Source organism: Lucilia sericata, unplaced genomic scaffold (genome assembly GCF_015586225.1).
Source record: "Lucilia sericata isolate MDLA Ls3-8-SP2 unplaced genomic scaffold, ASM1558622v1 Contig001197F_arrow, whole genome shotgun sequence".
Taxonomy (NCBI): Eukaryota; Metazoa; Arthropoda; class Insecta; order Diptera; family Calliphoridae; genus Lucilia; species Lucilia sericata.
The window spans coordinates 46,172-64,724 of NW_023995161.1; the positions used below are offsets into that span (position 1 = coordinate 46,172).

The 18,553-nt window shown below is 32.4% G+C and overlaps 1 protein-coding gene across 1 annotated transcript; it reads right to left on the reverse strand.

Moving 5' to 3' along the window:
• Positions 1-5,576: 5,576 nt before the first annotated feature.
• On the reverse strand, positions 5,577-17,218 carry LOC119610451 (SPRY domain-containing SOCS box protein 3). Its single transcript, XM_037965661.1, has 3 exons — positions 16,428-17,218; positions 6,046-6,604; positions 5,577-5,985 (listed from the first exon to the last, which is right to left on the reverse strand). Exons 1-3 carry the CDS (start codon positions 16,809-16,811, stop codon positions 5,855-5,857), a joined length of 1,074 nt encoding a protein of 357 aa, XP_037821589.1. The 5' UTR covers positions 16,812-17,218; the 3' UTR covers positions 5,577-5,854.
• Positions 17,219-18,553: the final 1,335 nt, after the last annotated feature.

Below are 18,553 nucleotides of genomic sequence, written 5' to 3' on the forward strand. Positions count from 1 at the left end.
AGTTAGTTAGTTAGTTAGTTAGTTAGTTAGTTAGTTAGTTAGTTAGTTAGTTAGTTAGTTAGTTAGTTAGTTAGTAGTTAGTTAGTTAGTTAGTTAGTTAGTTAGTTAGTAGTTAGTTAGTTAGTTAGTTAGTTAGTTAGTTAGTTAGTAGTTAGTTAGTTAGTTAGTAGTTAGTTAGTTAGTTAGTTAGTTAGTTAGTTAGTTAGTTAGTTAGTTAGTTAGTTAGTTAGTTAGTAGTTAGTTAGTTAGTTAGTTAGTTAGTTAGTTAGTTAGTTAGTTAGTTAGTTAGTTAGTTAGTTAGTTAGTTAGTTAGTTAGTTAGTTAGTAGTTAGTTAGTTAGTTAGTAGTTAGTTAGTTAGTTTAGTTAGTTAGTAGTTAGTTAGTTAGTTAGTTAGTTAGTTAGTTAGTTAGTTAGTTAGTAGTTAGTTAGTTAGTTAGTTAGTTAGTTAGTTAGTTAGTTAGTTAGTAGTTAGTTAGTTAGTTAGTTAGTTAGTTAGTTAGTTAGTTAGTTAGTAGTTAGTTAGGTTAGTTAGTTAGTTAGTTAGTTAGTTAGTTAGTTAGTTAGTTAGTTAGTTAGTTAGTTAGTTAGTTAGTTCGTTAGTTAGTTAGTTAGTTAGTTCGTACCATACATATTAACATTTAACAGTCTATTATCTTTTCAATCTCATTCCTTTCAACAATGAAAAGTCGTTTCACTTTAAACAATTCTAAACCACTTTAAATTATTTGCGATTTAAAAATTTCTCTAATAACAACACACAAATACGTGTCAAATTAGTTAGTGACCTTAAAGTCAGTCAGTAATTAATTATATAAACTTGTAAATGCTGCATTAACATGTTACGTGCAACACAAAACATTTCATTAACTAACAGCTAAATACTTCCTTCATTAATGTGGCTGCAGCAGTAACAACAACACAGCAACCACCACTTATCATCCAACACAGCAAGAACAACAATAACAAGAGAAGCAACAGCAGCAATAACATAAATAAAACATTAATGAAAGGAATGTTACCTAAAGTGTATGGATGACGATGCAACAAGATGGGCTGGCTATAGAAAAGTGTGGCAGGCAGTCTATATGTGGTGAGAATGTGCAAAGTATATGCATGTGCGACGACGTTAAAAACCAGCAACATCGCAACGGTGGCTAAAAAATAAATACGTCCTCGACCTAGTTCGATGTCAATGTTATTGTGCCACAAACACATACACTGATTGCCACACACACACAGAGAACAACAATAATAAGGCTGTTAAAGCAAAAGGCAAAGTCACTAAAGCTAAAGGCAACAAACATCATCATCGTCAACACCGTCAACATCTCCTCCGCCAACAATAGCAGCAACAGCATCAACAGTACCAACACCATAGCCATCGCCACAACCTATGCCATCAACATCGTCGTCGTTTGTAGTAAGTGTAAAAAGCAACACACTTCTACACAAACTCCCACTTAAGGCAGCCACATTTGGTAGTATCAAACAACAGGCACAAGTTTCCCACGTTCAATTTATAGAGAATGATGATTGTTCGTGTACCTCTAGCAGCAACCACCAAAACGCCATTGACTCAACCGCATGCAAAAGCAATAAAAACAAAATACAATGTACTTTGTCCGTCTCGTTACATTTGACTCCTCCATCGACAATCTACAATAAACAGTTTGAAAAATCTCTTCTGACTCTATAAGGTGTCTAGCTGACTGACTGACGACTCCTTTTGGCACAATAACCACGACAAAATAAAATGCGAATAATAACGACGATGGCGATGATGATGATGTAGACGCCAACAGAGCTGCTGCTGCCTGATGCTGATGTTATGAGTAAAGAGGTGTTTTGTGTTGCATTCATTGCTGTTGGTTAGTGGCTAAAAGGTGGTAGTTGAGTTGCAAAGTGCATATATTTATGTCCTTGCACTTGCAAGCCTTCATTCAATGTTACTGGCCTTAGCCTCAGCACTCTCTCTAACACATATGCCATCCCAACAAACTTCTCGTTTGCTCTACTATCACACAAGATGTGTTTAACAGCCTCCTGTCTACACCTCAATTCCATGCAAATCTCCAACTCCACAAACACCTTCTCAATGTTAAACGTAAATTCCACTGCACTTTGCATTGATTAGAATGCAGGCCAATGCACCTTACTTTCTGCACAGCCAACCAAACTTATAACCAACACCATCCCTCTAGAAATTTTTCCTCCTACTCCTTTAAGTCCTACAAAGTTCAACATCCTTCATAACTCTTTCCTGGTATTACTATTTTCCGTTATTTATTTTCTACTCTCTCTTTTATGTTTGTTTGAGTTTTCAACTCTCCCTCTCACTCCGCGTTAGTTTCACTTCTTTATATTACTAAACTTCCTTTACTTCCTAGTTTTCTAGTTGAGTTTAGAAAGAGGCCTTAACTTTAAACTCAAACTTTTCCAACAAAATCTTCCCCAATTTGTTCAGTCACTCTCTTACTTATTCTATTTTGCTTTATTGTCAAATACTCTTTGTTTTCTCTTAGTTTGCTGTGACGTAGTGTGGGTATTTGTTTGAAATCCTTGTGTTATTTTAAAGGTTTGTGCCTGTACTTTGCTCTCCTCTTCGCTTATCTACCAAATGTACTTTGTACTTTGTTAAATATTATTCGTCTCGATTTAGTTTATAAGCCAAATTGTTGCTTTTTCTCTTATTGTACTACAACATTCTCATTTAGTTGCTATCTTTCTTTTGAGGTTTAAGTTTAGGGTAAGAGAAAGTAGTTTTAACCCAAGTAATATTTTGCCAAGGATTTTAAATTTTATGAAATCTGAATTATAAAACAAATACGCAACTAGAGCAGAAATAAAACAGGACTAGAACATAACTAGAACAGAACTAGAACAGAACTAGAACAAGAACTAGAATAGAACTAGAACAGAACTAGAACAGAACTTAGAACAGAACTAGAACAAACTAGAACAGAACTAGAATAGAACTAGAACAGAAGTAGAACTAGAACTAGAACAGAACTAGAACAGAACTAGATAGAACTAGAACGGAACTAGAACAGAACTAGAACAGAAGTAGAACAGAACTAGAAGAGAACTAGAACAGAACTAGAACAGAAGTAGAACAGAACTAGAACAGAACTAGAAGAGAACTAGAACAAACTAGAACAGAACTAGAACCAGAACTAGAACAAAACTAGAAACAGAACTAGAACAGAACTAGAACAGAACTAGAACAAACTAGAACAGAACTAGAACAGAACTAGAACTGAACTAGAACCGATAGAACAGAACTAGAACAGAACTTAGAACAGAACTAGAACAGAACTAGAACAGAACTAGAACAGAACTAGAACAGAACTAGAACTGAACTAGAACTGAACTAAACTAGAACTAGAACTGAACTAGAACTCAACTAGAACTGAACTAGAACTGAACTAGAAACTGAACTAGAACTCGAACTAGAACTAACTGAACTAGAACTGAACTAGAACTGAACTAGAACTGAACTAGAACTAGAACTAAACTGAACTAGAACTGAACTAGAACTGAACTAGAACTGAACTAGAACTGAACTGAACTGAAACTAGAACTAGAACTGAACTAAAACTGAACTAGAACTGAACTAGAACTGAACTAGAACTGAACTAGAACTAAACTAGAACTGAACTAGAACTGAACTAGAACTGAACTAGAACTGAACTAGAACTGAACTAGAACTGAACTAGAACTGAACTAGAACTGAACTAGAACTGAACTAGAACTGAACTAGAACTGAACTAGAACTGAACTAAAACTGAACTAGAACGACATAGAACTGAACTAGAACTGAACTAAATTGAACTAGAACAGAAACAGAACAGAGCTAGAGCAGAGCTAGAACAGAACTAGAATATAACTAAACAGAACTAGAACGGAACTAGAACAGTACTAGAATATAACTAGAAAAGCTAGAACAGAACTAGAATAACTAGAACAGAACTAGAACTGAACTAGAACTGAACTAGAACTGAACTAGAACTGAACTAGAACTGAACTAGAAACTGAACTAGAACTGAATAGAACTGAACTAGAACTGAACTAGAACTGAACTAGAACTGAAAGAACTGAACTAGAACTGAACTAGAACTGAACTAGAACTGAACTAGAACTGAACTGAACTAGAACTGAATTAGAATTGAACTAGAACTGAACTAGAACTGAACTAGAACTGAATTAGAACTGAACTAGAACTGAACTAGAACTGAACTAGAACTGAACTAGAACTGAACTAGAACTGAATTAGAACTGAACTAGAACTGAATTAGAACTGAACTAGAACTGAACTAGAACTGAACTAGAACTGAACTAGAACTAGAACTGAATTAGAACTGAACTAGACTGAACTAGAACTGAACTAGAACTGAACTAGAACTGAACTAGAACTGAATTAGAACTGAACTAGAACTGAACTAGAACTGAACTAGAACTGAACTAGAACTGAACTAGAACTGAATTAGAACTGAACTAGAACTGAACTAGAACTGAACTAGAACTGAATTAGAACTGAACTAGAACTGAACTAGAACTGAACTAGAACTGAACTAGAACTGAACTAGAACTGAACTAGAACTGAACTAGAACTGAATTAGAACTGAACTAGAACTGAACTAGAACTGAACTAGAACTGAACTAGAACTGAACTAGAACTGAACTAGAACTGAACTAGAACTGAACTAGAACTAGAACTGAACTAGAACTAAACTAGAACTGAACTAGAACTGAACTAGAACTGAACTAGAACTGAACTAGAACTGAACTAGAACTAGAACAGAACTAGAACAGAACTTGAACAAAAGTAGAACAGAACTAGAACAGAACTAGAACAGAACTAGAACTGAACTAGAACTGAACTAGAACTGAACTAGAACTGAACTAGAACTGAACTAGAACTGAACTAGAACTGAACTAGAACTGAACTAGAACTGAACTGAACTAGAACTGAATTAGAACTGAATTAGAACTAAACTAGAACTGAACTAGAACTGAACTAGAACTGAACTAGAACTGAACTAGAACTGAACTAGAACTGAACTAGAACTGAACTAGAACTGAACTAGAACTGAACTAGAACTAGAACAGAACTAGAACAGAACTAGAACAGAACTAGAACAGAACTAGAACAGAACTAGAACAGAACTAGAACAGAACTAGAACAGAACTAGAACAGAACTAGAACAGAAGTAGAACAGAACTAGAACAGAACTAGAACAGAACTAGAACAGAACTAGCACAGAACTAGAACAGAACAAGAACTGAACTAGAACTGCATTAGAACTGAACTAGAACTGAACTATTTTATTAAAATTAGATTTTGTAATTACAACTGTTATTTTCTACAAAAATCTTACCTCTCACAAAAATTCCAATTCTTCACTTAAAATCCGATTTTTTACAAAAATCGGTTTTAAATTCGGATCATAATTTACATTAAGGACATTGTGTTTTGAAAATACTTTTCTACAATAATTATTTTTCCACGAAAAATATATTTTGCGTAAAAAAATCAACAATAATGTTCTATTTAAACATAAATTAAAATAATTTCTTTTTTTTTATTAAAAATTCTTAAAACTACAACAATGAGTGTTAAATTTACAATTACTTTTAATAACATTTTCTTTAAAATAAAAATTTTACACCTAAAGTGGGACATTTCTAAGGATAATTGATCAGTTTATGTTAAAGAAACAAAGTTAAACAAGGAAATTAAAAATGAACACATTTTCAACAAATTCATCATAAGGAATTAATAAAAAAACAAACTAATAATTAAAAGTAAAATTAAGGAAAAGAGATTGCGAGAGAGGTGTTTTGGTGATTTGTTTAAAACAAATAATTAAAATATTCATCAAAATATTCACTTAAAACCAATTCATCTTCACTGTCATGCTGATGATGTACAGCTATCTTATGGGCATTTGTATAGAGATCATTAATATCGGCAAAGTCATCATCTGTAATAGAAATTAGGGAGTTAATTTTGCATAAAAATTTCAATTTATTTTCATATTAACCTTTATATTTATGTTTCCTGCTTAAACGCGTTTTCGAGGACAACACTGCCTCATCTAACATATCGTACTCATTAGATTTACTTTCTCGTGAATATCTTACGGGAGGAGCCAAAAACCAATAATTCTTTAAAATGGTTTTTAATCCCGGCAGTTGTCTTAATTCTTCCAAGGCTTTAGGTTGTTTCGCCAAAGCTCTAAAGGCTCTCAATTGTAAACATTCCACTTGAGAGGTAGCATTTATTAGACGTATACAGGATTTGGCGGCTGTGGAACAAACCATAGGATATAGTTTCACATGGGGATCATTAGGAATGTTGCAATAGGCTACACCCAAAGAGCGACGATTAAGGAAGAACTCTAATTGTCCACGCATACGATCGAGTAATACTCCCACTATACAGCCTTGAGAGAATTTTTGTCCATATTTCAAATGCACACCATTATGATGAATTTTTCCCTCATAAGAAAAACCCCATGACTGGGAGTTGGTACCCAAGGCAGAGACAAAATGGAATTTAAATTGTGTCAGATCGAATTTATCCGTACCTATGCCGAACATCTGAAATTAGAAAAAAAAAATATGCTTGTAAAATAAATTTTCAAAATTTTTGTACCACCCTCGCACTTTAAATCTCCCGTCTTATTTATAATTGTTATTCATTAAAACTATTTCACACAATTAATTTAAATTGTTATTACAATCACATCTCATCCACAGTATTGTACATATGGTTTGCTGTGTTGTTTTTCGTTGTTGTTCAACTTGCGTATGCAAATAAAAATTTACATTTAATTTAAATTAAATGCATTCTATTAGAAAAAATACAATAATAATAAAAAAAAAACTCCCAGCTTTAGCTAGCTAGCCAGCCAGCTATGTAGCACTTACAACAAGAACGTAGTATGTGTCAGGTTTTTTCTCAAAGCCTCATATGCGCTTCTAAATAGTAAAGGTATTTTAAACAGTTTGTTTAGAAATAAAAATAATTTATTTTATCTTGATTTTAATTTAAAAATTTCAACGATTATGGAAAATTTTCTCGAAGATTTGCTTGAAGAATTTTTATGAATTTTTATGAGTATATCTAAGTTAGAACTGGAACTAACCCAGAACAGAACTAGAACAGAACTAGAACAGAACTAGAACAGAACTAGAACAGAACTAGAACTGAAGTAGGACTGAACTAGAACTGAACTAGAACTGAACTAGAACTGAACTAGAACTGAACTAGAACTGAACTAGAACTGAACTAGAACTGAACTACAACTGAACTAGAACTGAACTAGAACTGAACAAGAACTGAACTAGAACTGAACTAGAACTGAACTAGAACTGAACTAGAACTGAACTCGAACTGAACTAGAATTGAACTAGAACTGAACTAGAACTGAACTAGAACTGACTAGAACTGAACTAGAACTGAACTAGAACTGAACTAGAACTGAACTAGAACTGAACTAGAACACGAACTGAACTAGACTGAACTAGAACTGACTAGAATGAACTAGAACTGAACTAGAACTGAACTAGAACTGAACTAGAACTGAACTAGAACTGAACTAGAACTGAACTAGAATTGAACTAGAACTGAACTAGAACTGAACTAGAACTGAACTAGAACTGAACTAGAACTGAACTAGAACTGAACTAGAACTGAACTAGAACTGAACTAGAACTGAACTAGAACTGAACTAGAACTGAACTAGAACTGAACTAGAACTGAACTAGAACTGAACTAGAACTGAACTAGAACATGAACTAGAACAGAACTAGAACAGAACTAGAACAGAACTAGAACAGAACTAGAACAGAACTAGAACTGAACTAGAACTGAACTAGAACAGAACTAGAACTGAACTAGAACTGAACTAGAACATGAACTAGAACTGAACTAGAACTGAACTAGAACTGAACTAGACTGAACTGAACTAGAACTGAACTAGAACTGAACTAGAACTGAACTAGAACTGAACTAGAACTGAACTAGAACTGAACTAGAACTGAACTAGAACTGAACTAGAACTGAACTAGAACTGAACTAGAACTGAACTAGAACTGAACTAGAACTGAACTAGAACTGAACTAGAACTGAACTAGACTGAACTAGAACTGAACTAGAACTGAACTAGAACTGAACTAGAACTGAACTAGAACTGAACTAGAACTGAACTAGAACTGAACTAGAACTGAACTAGAACTGAACTAGAACTGAACTAGAACTGAACTAGAACTGAACTAGAACTGAACTAGAACTGAACTAGAACTGAACTAGAACTGAACTAGAACTGAACTAGAACTGAACTAGAACTGAACTAGAACTGAACTAGAACTGAACTAGAACTGAACTAGAACTGAACTAGAACTGAACTAGAACTGAACTAGAACTGAACTAGAACTGAACTAGAACTGAACTAGAACTGAACTAGAACTAGAACTAGAACTAGAACTAGAACTGAACTAGAACATGAACTAGAACAGAACTAGAACAGAACTAGAACAGAACTAGAACAGAACTAGAACAGAACTAGAACAGAACTAGAACAGAACTAGAACAGAACTAGAACAGAACTAGAACAGAACTAGAACAGAACTAGAACAGAACTAGAACAGAACTAGAACAGAACTAGAACAGAACTAGAACAGAACTAGAACAGAACTAGAACAGAACTAGAACTAGAACAGAACTAGAACAGAACTAGAACAGAACTAGAACAGAACTAGAACAGAACTAGAACAGAACTAGAACAGAACTAGAACAGAACTAGAACAGAACTAGAACAGAACTAGAACAGAACTAGAACAGAACTAGAACAGAACTAGAACATGAACTAGAACTAGAACTAGAACTAGAACTAGAACTAGAACTGAACTAGAACTGAACTAGAACTGAACTAGAACTGAACTAGAACTGAACTAGAACTGAACTAGAACTGAACTAGAACTGAACTAGAACTGAACTAGAACTGAACTAGAACTGAACTAGAACTAGAACTGACTAGAACTGAACTAGAACTGAACTAGAACTGAACTAGAACTGAACTAGAATTGAACTAGAGCAGAACTAGAAATTAGACTAGAATCGCTGCTTTGAAAAAATACCAAATAAAAAGTACTTTTTTATGAAAATGACGACTACAAATTTATGTTTTAAAATAATCAATAAAAATGTTGTCTTTTTATCAAAAAACACCTTCAAAGAGCATGAACAATTATTGAGTAAAAAATATATGATTGTGTTTAATTAACAACAACACCTACTAAATCTACTAGAACAATAATAACAACAACCATGTGCATTATGAGCAATAACAATAAAGAAATCCAGAAAGCAGTGAACTGCACTGTGCTGCAACAAGGCAACGTAGACAAAGGTACTAAAATTCATAAAAATAAAAATATAGGAGCACGTGAATAGTGAATGATCAGAAAAAATAAATAAACAATACACTTCAGTTAAAAAATACGAAAAAAAAACTTGTCATAAAGCCCGGTAGATTTAAAAAAAAATTGTTTGCTAGTTGTTGTTATTATGGTTGTCATATAGAATTACAAGTAAATTAATTTACATAAAAAAAACAAAAACAATAATAAAAATATTAAAAGATTTGTATAACAATTGTTGTGGCAGCGCGGCAAGTTCCCCTTGTTTATAAAGAAAAAAAAATACGAATGAATAAATAAAACATTTTTAATTTGATGCCAAATTATTTTCGAAAGCGGCACGCTTTTACCTTATTATTGTGATGTCATTTTTAAATTTTCTTTTATTTCCTTAGTAGTTTTTTTCCCCTGATAGCGCCTCTTAGCGGTACATAGTTCTTTTGGCAATTTATAGAGAAATAATTAGTTAAATTAGACGCCCATTTGGCTGCATTTTTAGTTTTTATGGCGCTCTAATCACATTGACATTTCTTTGGCAATTAGATATATAAGATATTGATTTATTAAGATATAAACAAGAGAAAAGTGAGGTAGGTTGAAACGAAATAGAAATCGGCACTACTAGTACTATAAAAGATTATAAATATAGTACTAATATTAGCAAAATGTTTTAATTATATTTTAAAAACAATTTTAATGCATAAGCAAGCATCTTATAAAAATCTCTTTTATGATTTGTATTTTTCTGTTAATTATTTTCTGGGAATTTTTCATAAGGTAGCAAATTTTATAATAAACTTAATGTATTTTAAATTTATAGCTAAATGTTGTCTCGTATTTACAAAATTGTCTATTACATTAGCTAGGTAGATGGGTCATAGTTATTTTTAGATTATACGCTATAGAAATATTTTTAGATTTCATTGATGACAGCCAAAATAACGTAGTAAAACAAATCATTAATTAAATTAAATAAAATAAAAGTTTTTGATTAATTTCAAATTAAATTACTTAAGATATTGAAAGATTTTATTGCGAGAGTAAACGATGCTACTACTGACAGATCAGAAAACTAGAACTGAACTAGAACTGAACTAAACTGAACTAGAACTGAACTAGAACTGAACCAGAACTGAACTAGAACTGAACTAGAACTGAACTAGAACTGAACTAGAAATGAACTAGAACTGAACTAGAACTGAACTAGAACTGAACTAGAACTGAACTAGAACTGAACTAGAACTGAACTAGAACTGAACTAGAACTGAACTAGAACTGAACTAGAACTGAACTAGAACTGAACTAGAACTGAACTAGAACTGAACTAGAACTGAACTAGAACTGAACTAGAACTGAACTAGAACTGAACTAGAACTGAACTAGAACTGAACTAGAACTAAACTAGAACTGAACTAGAACTAGAACTGAACTAGAACAGAAGTAGAATGGAACTAGAACTGAACTAGAACTAAACTAGAACTGAACTAGAACTGAACTAGAACTGAAGTAGAACTAAACTAGAACTGAACTAAAACTGAACTAGGACTGAACTATTACTGAACTAGAACTGAACTAGAACTGAACTAGAACTGAACTAGAACTGAACTAGAACTGAACTAGAACTGAACTAGAACTGAACTAGAACTGAACTAGAACTGAACTAGAACTGAACTAGAACTGAACTAGAACTGAACTAGAACTGAACTAGAACTGAACTAGAACTGAACTAGACCTAACTAGAACTGAACTAGAACTGAACTAGAACTGAACTAGAACTAAACTAGAACTGAACTAGAACTGAACTAGAACTGAACTAGAACTAAACTAGAACTGAACTAGAACTGAACTAGAACTAAACTAGAACTGAACTAGAACTGAACTAGAACTGAACTAGAACTGAACTAGAACTGAACTAGAACTGAACTAGAACTGAACTAGAACTGAACTAGAACTGAACTAGAACTGAACTAGAACTGAACTAGAACTGAACTAGAACTGAACTAGAACTGAACTAGAACTGAACTAGAACTGAACTAGAACTGAACTAGAACTGAACTAGAACTGAACTAGAACTGAACTAGAACTGAACTAGAACTGAACTAGAATGAACTAGAACTGAACTAGAACTGAACTAGAACTGAACTAGAACTGAACTAGAACTAGAACTAATAGAACTGAACTAGAACTAGAACTTAACTAGAACTGAACTAGAACTGAACTAGAACTGAACTAGAACTTAACTAGAACTGAACTAGAACTGAACTAGAACTGAACTAGAATGGAACTAGAACAGAACTAGAACTGAACTAGAATGGAACTAGAACTGAACTAGAACTGAACTAGAACTAACTAGAACTGAACTAGAACTGAACTAGAACTAAACTAGAACTGAAATAGAACTGAACTAGAACTGAACTAGAACTGAACTAGAACTGAACTAGAACTGAACTAGAACTGAACTAGAACTGAACTAGAACTGAACTAGAACTGAACTAGAACTGAACTAGAACTGAACTAGAACTGAACTAGAACTGAACTAGAACTGAACTAGAACTAAACTAGAACTAAACTAGAACTGAATTAGAACTGAACTAGAACTGAACTAGAACTGAACTAGAACTGAACTAGAACTGAACTAGAACTGAACTAGAACTGAACTAGAACTGAAATAGAACTGAACTAGAACTGAACTAGAACTAGAACTAAACTAGAACTGAACTAAAACTGAACTAGGACTGAACTAGAACTGAACTAGAACTGAACTAGAACTGAACTAGAACTAAACTAGAACTAAACTAGAACTGAACTAGAACTGAACTAGAACTGAACTGAACTAGAACTGAACTAGAACTGAACTAGAACTGAACTAGAACTGAACTAGAACTGAACTAGAACTGAACTAGAAATGAACTAGAACTGAACTAGAACTGAACTAGAATTGAACTAGAACTGAACTAGAACTGAACTAATATGAAATTTATTTCTGTTACTAAATTCACCTGCATTTCTGTGCAAAAACGTTTTGTTTTGCAATATTAATTCTTATCATTTCATAGTGTATTTAATAAATTAGAAGAAAATACTTTAATTACCTCTAATTCTTTACAATTTTATTATCTCTTCTTATCTGTCAAGGCAGAATATATAAATTAAATAAAATATAAAACTGAACCTGAATTTTGTCGCCTATTAAAACTTTAAGCAAAGACAAAATTATAAAAAAAAACTTGTTGAATTTTAAAACAGATTTCAAAATCTTGTCGAATAAAAATAATTCTTGAACACAAATATAATTAAATTTAAAAAAAGTCTTTGCCCTCCCATTAACAATTACGAAATTTTTTGTTCTTTTCTAATATTTTTGCAAATGACTCATTTTATTTTTATTGTTTTATAAAAAAAAAAAAACAATAATAGTATTTGTTTTAAAATACAAAACGGCTGCAGACAGAATAATTAAAAATGAAAACAAAAAGGTCATTTAATCTACAAATTATTTAAACATTAAAGAAAAATTAATAAAAACAACAGCAAGAAAAAAAATCTTAAAAACATTAAAAATCTGGACCTTTAAACAGCTTATCAGTTCAAATAACACAGACTTGTCTTTAACACATGTTTAATATCATCTAAGTTTTCAAAGCATAATTCATATAGCTGCTGCTGACCATAAATCACATAATTTACAGCAGCATTTATAGACTGTCTCAGTCAGCATTTTATTTACTATTAAAAATCTATAGCAAAAGTCAGTTTAAAGTCAATTTTAAATTAAAATTTGTTAGATTTCGAAATCTATATACATTAGAATAAACTTCCCCTAGTAACATGCGAAAAAAACCCGGTAATATTATATTGATTATTATAAATAAATAGACAATTTTTACTGTAAAGCCACCTTTTGTGTTTAAAAAAATATAAAATATTGATAAGGAAATCTTGAAATTATTTTTTATAAAAACAAAGGAAATTATTATAAAAAAAATGATGAATAACAACAATAATGTAGGTCATTATAAAATGAAATAAATTTTTATTTTTAAATACAATGATTATGAATATAGATGTAAGCATTACAAACATAATAAGATACATAAAATGTGAATAGAGTCTTAAAGGTTTCAAAAATATTCCACTGATAGGAAGACAAGTTTTCTAATATTGAATGTAATTACTTTGGTGACATTCAAAATCCTTGAAATCTAATCTAACTAATCAGCAATTGATTAAGGTGGGAGATTGAAATTTATCAACATGGTTCGAAGGACCATCATTTAATTTGTTTTAGTATTTTGAAGAAAGTACTGAACTAGAACAAAACTACAATTGAATTAGAATTTAACTAGAACTTAACTACAACTGAACTAGAACTGAACTAAAACTGAACTAGAACTGAACTAAAACTGAACTAGAACTGAACTAGAACTGAACTAGAACTGAACTAGAACTGAACTAGAACTGAACTAGAATTGAACTAGAACTGAACTAGAACTGAACTAGAACTGAACTAGAACTGAACTAGATCTGAACTAGAACTGAACTAGAACTGAACTAGAACTGAACTAGGTCAGAACTAGAACTGAACTAGAACTGAACTAGACTGAACTAGAACTGACTAACTAGAACTGAACTAGAACTGAACTAGAACTGAATTAGAACTGAACTAGAACTGAACTAGAACTGAACTAGATCTGAACTAGAACTGAACTAGAACTGAACTAGAACTGAACTAGAACTGGACTAGAACTGAACTAGAACTGAACTAGAACTGAACTAGAACTGGACTAGAACTGAACTAGGTCAGAACTAGTACTGAACTAGTACTGAACTAGAACTGAACTAGAACTGAACTAGAACTGAACTAGAACTGAACTAGGTCAGAACTAGAACTGAACTAGAACTGAACTAGAACTGAACTAGAACTGAACTAGAACTGAACTAGAACTGAACTGAACTAGATCTGAACTAGAACTGAACTAGAACTGAACTAGAACTGAACTAGAACAGAACTAGGTCAGAACTAGAACTGAACTAGAACTGAACTAGGTCAGAACTAGAACTGAACTAGAACTGAACTAGAACTGAACTAGAACTGAACTAAAACTGAACTAGAACTGAACTAGAACTGAACTAGAACTGAGCTAGAACTGAACTAGAACTGAACTAGATCTGAACTAGAACTGAACTAGAACTGAACTAGGTCAGAACTAGAACTGAACTAGAACTGAACTAGAACTGAACTAGAACTGAACTAGAACTAAACTAGAACTGAACTAAAACTGAACTAAAACTGAACTGGAACTGAACTAGAACTAAACTAGAACTGAACTAAAACTGAACTAGAACTGAACTAGAACTGAACTCGAACTGAACTAGAACTGAACTAGAACTGAACTAGAACTGAACTAGAACTGAACTAGAACTAAACTAGAACTGAACTAGAACTGAACTAGAACTGAACTAGAACTGAACTAGAACTAGAACTGAACTAGAACTGAACTAGAACTGAACTAGAATTGAACTAGAACTGAACTAGAACTGAACTAGAACTGAACTAGAACTGAACTAGAACTGAACTAGAACTGAACTAGAACTGAACTAGAACATGAACTGGAACTGAACTAGAAATGAACTGGAACTGAAGTAGAACTGAACAAGAACTGAACTAGAACTGAACTAGAACTGAACTAGAACTGAACTAGAACTGAACTAGAACTGAACTAGAACTGAACTAGAACTGAACTAGAACTGAACTAGAACTGAACTAGAACTGAACTAGAACTGAACTAGAACTGAACTGAACTAGAACTGAACTAGAACTGAACTAGAACTGAACTTGAACTGAACTAGAACTGAACTAGAACTGAACTAGAACTGAACTAGAACTGAACTAGAACTGAACTAGTACTGAACTAGAACTGAACTAGAACTGAACTAGAACTGAACTAGAACTGAACTAGAACTGAACTAGAACTAGAACTGAACTAGAACTGAACTAGAACTGAACTAGAACTGAACTAGAACTGAACTAGAACTGAACTAGAATTGAACTAGAACTAAACTAGAACTGAACTAGGACTGAACAAGAACTTAACTAGAACTTAACTAGAACTTAACTAGAACTTAACTAGAACTTAACTAGAACTGAACTAGAACTGAACTGAAACTGAACTGAACTAGAACTGAACTAGGACTGAACTAAAACTGGACTAGAACTGAACTAGATATAGAACTTAACAGGAGATTATAGAGATTATGCAGCCTTTGCCATCCTAAAGTTTACTAACTTTTTGACATTACATCTTTCCTAATAACTATTATTTAATAATTTTTCCTAAATTCATCACCATCACATTATTACTTTATTCTCTATAAAAATAAAGGTTATTTCCCTAGTTATAAATAAAAAATTTCCCATAAATCTTTTTTAGTTTTATTACCTGCACACTCTCAAGTAAAAATTCTATTTAAATAAATTTAAATAATATTATAATAGTTAATTATAAAGAAAGCGTAATATATAAAACAAATGTTGCTAAATATTTTCTACTATTTCTTTTATTAGCAGTTAAATGTTAGAAATATATTTTTGCAAAATCAATATTTAAGTTTAATTTATTTAAGTTATTAAATAAACAAACAAATAAATAACAATATTAAGTTGTTTATTTGTTTTCTTACAAGTTGACAAATAAAAGATTAGATTTGCTAAACTTGACTTGATTGATATTTATGGTGTGGAGATTATTTCAAGTGTGTAGGGCAATATTGAGTACTAAAATAAAAGATAATTTAAAAGAGGATCTTAGAAAGATCAAGAGTAGTTATAGCAAACTTTATGTAAGTTTTAAGTTAGAAAATGTTAAAAATTTGAGTCTAAAAATTTAATTTAGTTCTAAAAAAAATCTCCTTAGAACTAATTTTGTACAAAAAATATTTGTCAAACAGAAACCTTAAAAATTATAAAATTTTTATGAAAAACAAATTCCATTTTACTTACCACATCTGTACCCGACAGTGCTGTCAGTATACGCATTTCCCAGAAATGCAACATACCAGCTGCTAGCGGTTGTTCTCCTCTCACAACAGCCGTACCCTGTGAATAGGTGGGATGGAATGTAACATCTTGTCCTTTAATCACTGTATCCGATTCCGGACACTCATACCAATTCCAGTGTACCGTATGAGTGGCAGGATCATCTTCACCACAACGACATTTAATCATATCAGGTATATGACCTTTATAACAGGCCACTGCCGTTGTCTTGGGAAATTCACAATCACAATAGGCAGGACAGGTGGAAGATAAGCGGGAGTAACCGTTGGCACGATAACAAGGATGAGTAATTAAAATCTCATCATCATTATGATTATTATGAGGCATATTGTGTCGATTGTGTAGGGGTTGTTGTTGCTGCTGTATTAGCCAATTTGCTGTTTGCTGGGCAGGAATTTTCCAGTTTGCTAGTAGTGGCCTTCTCGTACGTGGTACATAAAAGGTAAATGCTAGGGAATGGGTTAATAAACTTAGTAATTGACCCGTTTTGAAGGCTGTTTGTTTTCTTTTTAAAGATTTATAGGTTTAAAATTGTTTATTATTATTTAATTATAGCTTTTGTTATAAATTATTTTCCTTTTATTTTGATTTCTTATTGAAAATTCTTTGTTTTAGCTTTTATTGCTTAAGTTTTTTTCTTTTAACAAGAGGACCCGAACCCGTTTGTATATTTTATAGAAAATACATGCGCTACGTTAGCTGTCCAAGACTTGAGTGATACCACTGATTGAGTGTAGCTACTCTCGTGTGCTCTTTATTCACTTTTCTGTGTTTTTTCGTTATGTCTGGTCTAGTCTAGTTGCCGACTGTTGGGTGGTGATGGTGGTGGTAGTCGTGGTCGTTGTTTTTATCTGTCAGTGTGTTTGTTTGCAAGGCATGAATCAATGCATGCTTAATGAATGTAAACAATTGTTTTTGTTTATATTTTTTCATGGGAAAACTACTTAGAAAGAGCGGGTGTAAGGAGGTTTGTTGCAGGGAATGGTTGTAGATGGTTTTATAGTTTTTTTTCTTTGCATGGTTCTACATAGAAGACTCTTTACATTTCACTAAAATATGACTAGAACTGTATTAGTACAGAACTAGAACTGAATTAGAACAGAACTAATAAAGTTCTAGATCATAACAGAGCTAGAACAGAACAAGAACAGAACTATAAAAGAACTAGAGCAGAAAGAAAACAGGACTGGGACAGAACTAGAACTGAACTAGAACAGAAATAGAACAGAATTGAATTAGAAAAGAACTAGAACAGAACTAGAACTGAATTAGAACAGAACTAGAACAGAACTAGAACAGAACTAGAACAGAACTAGAACAGAACTAGAACAGAACTAGAACAGAACTAGAACAGAACTAGAACAGAACTAGAACAGAACTAGAAACAGAACTAGAATAGAACTAGAAAAGAACCAGAAAAGAACTATTACCGAACTAGAATAGAACTAGAACAGAACTAGAACAGAACTAGAATAGAACTAGAACTGAATTAGAACAGAACTAGAACAGAACTAGAACAGAATTAGAACAGAACTAGAACAAACTAGAACAGAACTAGAACAGAACTAGAAAAAACTAGAACAGAACTAGAACAGAACTAGAACAGAACTAGAACAGAACTAGAACAGAACTAGAACAGAACTAGAACAGAACTAGAACAGAACTAGAACAGAACTAGGACAGAACTAGAACAGAACTAGAACAGAACTAGAACTGAATTAGAACCAGAACTATTACCAAACTAGAATAGAACTAGAAAAGAAATATAACCGAACTAGAATAGAACAAGAACAGAACTAAAACAGAACTAGAACAGAACTAGAACAGAACTAGAACAAAACTAGAACAGAACTAGAACTGAATTAGAACCAGAACTATTACCGAACTAGAATAGAACTAGAAAAGAACTATTACCGAACTAGAATAGAACAAGAACAGAACTAAAACAGAACTAGAATAGAACTAGAACAGAACTAGAACACAACTAGAACAGAACTAGAACAGAACTAGAGCAGAACTAGAACACAACTAGAACAGAACTAGAACTGAATTAGAACTATAGTTAGATA